We start from the raw sequence: 6000 nt of genomic DNA, 5'->3' as shown, positions 1-6000 counted from the left end.
AGAGAGTATATACAGTATATACACTCACTACCAGAGGCATACAGAGAGTATATACAGTATATGGCTCTGGACACTACCTATACCACAACACTGCCAACGCCTCCGATGTCCATCTCTTATATTATCATTCATATCCAAAAGAGTCTGTGCCCAACTGAACCATTTTGACCTGAAAGAGTGGAATTTGGCTGGTGGCTTGGTTAGGGTTTTGATTTCCCCACTCAAACGTACATCAATCTTTTGTTCCTGCAAGGCAACCGTACGTCTCACCACTATGGCGTTCTCTCTGTCACGGCGTGTAAAGTAAACAGGGTTTAAACAATTTTATTAATTAATAAGAGCATACTGTATAGTGTGTTAATAGTGCAGTACTACAAGGGCATTCATATGTAAACCAACAACAAAAGTGTCTGTAATGCATTAAAAATGGAAGCAGCACTTAAGCCACCGTGATATAAAATCATTTGGGTGCATTGCATGCTTTTCCTTCACAAAAAGAAAAGAAATAAAGAAAAAACGTTATGTTCAAGGCACTACATTCCTTCAGAGATCTTTCAACATAAACACGGCCCTGTCATCTCATGCCACTGTGTTTGGATTCTAATGTAGTGTTGCTGCAAGTGGACATACATTGAGAGAAAGGCTAAACCAATGTTGAAAATGGTATTAAAGTAGAATATGGTGAAACATCTTATTGTGATCATTGACATTGTCTAGTATGGCTGAGTTTAGTCAAGACCAAAGCCAAAAGCATTAGGAACTCAGACACCCCCACACACACCGAACATATATACTATACACAGTATATATATATATATATATATATATACACAATAAACTGTAGGTGTTGTTATAAAGGACGCCAACACTCAATGTATTATTTACAAGCCCACAAATTATGTACATAATGTGGCTCTAGTGAAGCAGAGCAGATTGGTGCCAGACAATCCTGCCCAGGAAGGTTGTAGGGTGCAGCCTTGACGGAAGATGGACACTGTAGTTTAGGTAGTCCTGGTAGTGTTGGGATAGGAGCCATTCTCGGGGTGGTGCAGGACAAGAGGGTAGGGTACCCCTGACTTTGCCATGGTAGCGTAGGGTATTACTCCTGGAGCGCCAAGCAGGCCCACAGGACCCACAGACCCCACAGAGCTGGGCAAGCCTGGCCACTGCTGCCCGTAAACAGGGCCAGGCACTGCCCCACTGTAGGTGCCAGCAGCCGATATATACCCAGGAGGAAGCGTTGCAGAGTTGGCACCTAAGGCTGTGGGCATTGCAGGGGCTAAAGCAGCAGTCATTGGGCAGGAGAGGGGCAGCTGGAACTTGCTGCTGTTGGGGGGGCTTCTCACCTGGAACAAAAACAGAAGTTCGATTAACCACTAAGCCCTATATATTTTGTCTTACGACAAATGGAGAAAATAACCGGTCTACAAGCTCACAACATATGGCTTACAACAAACCTTGAAATTCAGCTTTTTTTTTGCTGTAGAATTCTTTTTAGAAAATTTGCACCCGACATTTTACTCCCAACTCTATACGTCCCAGGCGCCAGAAGACAACTCGACTATGCTAGAGTTTTTCTCAAAACAAAGTATTCCCAAGATTTCCTCAGAGGATTGTCATAGTCTAGATCGACCACTGACGCTTGGAGAGATTATATCAGCTATCCCACTGCACCCAAATCACAGTGCAGTTTCAAGAACAATTCATGTGTTTTCTCTCACCGTTCCCATGGCAGAAACCTCATGTGTGGCTGCGCCCATGGGTGGCGCTTTGCCTTCCAGATCCTGCCAGCGCCTCTGCTGTTTGATCTGGTTCAGGGACGGTCGAGGTTGATTGGATGCCGCCAGAGTTTCCTTTGTCCAGTCATCCACCAGTTTGTGAAGGTCATCTGTGAAGGTGCCCTTCTTGTTGTTGCTGTTGTTCGTCTGGACCTGAGCTAGCCCTGTGATTGGCTGAGGAGATGGTAAAGGTGCAGCCATAGCAGGTGGTGCTTGCGTCTGATTGGGGGCTGTTGTGGTGCTATTGGCAGACCCTGGGAAAGACGGAAAGCAATTCAAACGCTACCCAGTTAGAAAGTCTGCCCAGTTTGAACAATTCCCAGCGAATCAGTTGGCTGCTGTGAGGCCACAGAATGTAAGGCACCATTACAACAATGAACTGGCACAGCCCAACGGCTTTATTGTCAACTATAAAATCCATTCTAGCCAGTTCATTTAGTAAATCAAATTAAATGAAACATATTTTCCTGAGCAGCCAAAGGATTACAGCTTAGTTCACGGTCACAAATGAAAACAGAAAAATGTAAACATTGATACACAGGCAAACACAACATCCAGACATGTATGCATACCGCCATGCATTATAGGATACAAAAGTAAATGAAGGCATAGTGTCACATTGTCATTGCATTTCGCAAAGGCTGGCAGATTTCCCAACAAAACCTGCCACATTTTGAGTGCCAAAAGAACACATCATAACAAATTATGTGCCCATGCAAACATAAAATGGAACAAATATAGACAGAGATAGAAAATGAATGAGATAGTTACTACTACTGCGCTCTTTGCCTAGACATAGTCGTTTCAGAGTGGACCCTATGAAAAGGTAGAACAACACAAGACAGAAACGGTTAGACCAGGACACTGTACACTACTGTACAAACTGGCCTGACGACAAGCTGCCTCAAAGCCACACACAGCTATCAATCAGGGACAGAGAAAGAGAGAGGAAGAGAGTGTGGGGAAAGGAGGTGGGGAGTTTAAAAATTAAAATCACTGAGAAGACAAGAGTCTAAGTGTTCTTTAACATGTGCAGTCATTCCAAAATAGTTGTAAATAGGGAAAGGAAGGCCTGAAACAGAAATATAACCCTGGCCTGAATCCTTGCTGGGTTATTCTTTTTTTTATTTTTTAGAAGAGACTGGTTTGCAATTAACTGAGGCCAGTCATCCAGGAAGACGGCTCAACTATATTCACTTTCAGTATTTCCTAAAGCGTCCTATTGCAGATTTTCACTATAATGTGAAGAAAAGGCCTACAATTACTAATGTGTTAGTTTTCTACAGCAATGTGGATTAATAACTCCTGCATGACCATATAGAGGCCAATTAAGCAGACAGGAGAATAATTTAGCAAGGCAGGTTCATTGCAGCTTTGATCCAGACTGAGATCACAGCATTGGTCAAGAATGCCTGTGAATAACAAAATAGGGAACCAAAAAATTCAAAACAAAAGGACACAGCAGAGTCAGCACTTCTCATGAACATGCAAGTAACAGAGGTGGGGTGGGTTTGGAAGGAGAACAAAGTAGAATATTTAATGATACAGCCCTTTATACGGTGGAGTAAGTCTCCATCAGTGCCCTGCCTGGCGCCTGCAACCATGCACGTCTTCCCCAGTCCAAACATGAGGGACAGAGAGTTCTCCTAGCACATCAAAACGGTCCCTGGCTTAGTGGGAAGGTGGTGGTGGGCGTGGGCAGTCTCTGAGTTAGTATATATATATACTGTACAATACATACACATAAGACCACACACTGGGACAATAAAGATGAAATGAAATGGTATTTTGAGACTATTAAGGATGTATTTCCTAGTGAAACTGTGTCTGGGTCCATTTCAGCCAAACGGGGTTGAACCACTGCAGATTTTAACCTCTATAAGAGTGCTACCTAGCCGGTCAACACTGGCTAGGTGAGGTATGGTTTTGACTAGCATTGGCAAATACCATGAGCCGCCTCGATGAAATAAGGGACTACTGAGTAAAGTCTGTACTGCATATCAAATGTTTGCATAAACATATTTGAGTGTACCGTTTTATTTTAAAGGGGATCATGTGTAACGTCCAGGAGCCATGTTTGTTTGTATTCAACATGGTAGCACTGTGCTCTAGTTAGGGCTTTAAGCAACTAGTCGACTATTCAACTAGTTGAATAATAAATCCACTAGTTGACCTCGTTGGTACTAAAAAAAGAGGAAAAATTAAGTTTCCTCCCCCCCTCCCGTTTTTTGTAGGCGAATGCTAGATTATAGTCACCAATGTACACCGTTTTTAAATGTACAAATATTATTATTTATTTATTTTGTAGTCGACTAGACTAGGCAACTAATCAACTAGTAAAAATCACTAGAAGTGAAATCCCTAGTCTAGTGTCTAGCAGAATGAATAATAGCCATGGCTGGGTGAGAAAGTTGCAATGCAACAAAATGTATACAGTATGTGGCCATGCTTGGACATTATCTCCAATTATTTCATACATCCATGATCATATCTCCATGTGGATGAGTCATTTGACAGGTGTATACCATCGTATTAGTTAATTCGTGCTAATGTAATCACGCATACCATTTTTGTATGACAGGAAGTAAATAAGATTAGACTTTAGATAATAATTAAATTAGTTTCAATGTCTTTGCCATCTATTGCTACTAGAGTCCATAATGACTGCAGATAAGGGTAAAAATAATAAATAAACTGTGGATGAAAACAATGCATGCAAAAAATAAGGGCAATAAGATTTGTTCACGCTCCCTTACACACACACACACACACACACACACACACACACACACACACACACACACACACACACACACACACACACACACACACACACACACACACACACACACACACACACACACACACACACACACACACACACACACACACACACACACACACACACACACACACACACACACACACACACACACACACACACACACACACCTCAGGCATCACCGGTCCATGTTTGGAGAAGACTAGCTTTAACCCCATGAATGATGGGGATCTACTTGCTAAAGCCAGAAAGCAGTGCTCGAAGCATCAGAGCCATGGGGAAGGGGGTCAGAAATCTATGACATTAGGTTTGTTTCCCGGACAGTGGTCGGTGAGGAGGATGGCGAGGAAGAAGATCCATTACGTCAAATAGAGGAGGTGAAATAGAAACGATAAAGAGGGAGAATGAGTGTGGGGAGAGAAAATAGAAAGGAACAAATACAAACAGATGGACAGTGACACGGGTCCACTGAGGAATCTAGTGCGCGGTTTGCTAGATTTATAGGTCACTCTCTCTGATGTTTGGTGGTAAACCGTCCAGCCTGTAAAAAAATGAATATAAGAGGGAAGAAGAGAAGAAAACAAGAGACACTTCTGTAAAAGTGTACAAAGACAAACCTCCATAAACGACTTAAGAACGAAAATGGCAGATCTACAAGATCACGATGCGTTGAGAGCTTGAAGATGTGCCATTTTCCCCATTTCTGAAAATCAAAAACATTTTGAACATTTTTGAAAAGTTTCTGTCTTGTGTTTTATAAGTGCATGACAGCAGTGCAATATCCCTGTTGGGTCCAAAAAGGTCTTACAGTATATCTAAAGCAAAGTGTAAAAGGCCTGTGTTTAAAATGACATTGTTCCAATGGCACAACCTAATGGGACAGTTGCATGTATGTAAGCGGCATTGTTCCCACAACCGGGAGGGATGTGTCAGCTCTTTAGATCCCATAACCCATAGGGACTAGAGCATTGGAATTAACCATTTGGTAAGCAACTGCTAGGACACAAGTAATATAACTTTAGGATACATTTATGCCAAGAGGGAAAATCCCGCTCAGAATACATTAATATTATTCACATTATTGAAGTATCAGTATGAACATATTCATACATGAAAAAGTGGTATGTTGACATGGATTATTAAGGGGCTTAGGAGGCCAGCTGTCATTTAAACGGGCGACCTTTCAACCTCTCTGAAAACTTGATGGGTGTAAAATACAAACGAAAAAATACTATACTATTACAGAAACCTCTGAGTTAGTAACACAAGGCTGTTAATGAAAGTGTTCAGAAGGTATATGAATATTAGATATTTCAATGAAAGTGTGAAGAAAAATCTGCTAAAAAGTGGTCAAGTCTAGAATCCTTTAAGGTGCAAACCTGTTTATGACTCATGCTTACAAACCGCTGTGACATTGCTCCTTAACTTCATCAATGATGA

At 41.8% G+C, this 6000-nt stretch overlaps 1 protein-coding gene across 1 annotated transcript in view; it reads right to left on the bottom strand.

The window, feature by feature from the left end:
• Positions 1–10: 10 nt before the first annotated feature.
• LOC310861501 (serine/threonine-protein kinase WNK2) overlaps positions 11–6000 on the bottom strand; it is a 50652-nt gene continuing 44662 nt past the window's right edge. Inside the window, exons 27-30 of the mRNA XM_083768963.1 lie at positions 5006–5101; positions 2550–2594; positions 1722–2032; positions 11–1346 (exon numbers count right to left, since the gene is read on the bottom strand). Coding sequence (XP_083625089.1) covers positions 1002–1346; positions 1722–2032; positions 2550–2594; positions 5006–5101 — 797 coding nt within the window. The 3' untranslated portion in view covers positions 11–1001. The remainder of the gene's footprint in view (positions 1347–1721; positions 2033–2549; positions 2595–5005; positions 5102–6000) is intronic.

Source organism: Protomyctophum parallelum, assembly GCF_964188405.1.
Source record: "Protomyctophum parallelum genome assembly, chromosome: 7".
NCBI lineage: Eukaryota > Metazoa > Chordata > Actinopteri > Myctophiformes > Myctophidae > Protomyctophum > Protomyctophum parallelum.
This window is presented reverse-complemented; position numbering and strand designations above follow the sequence as displayed.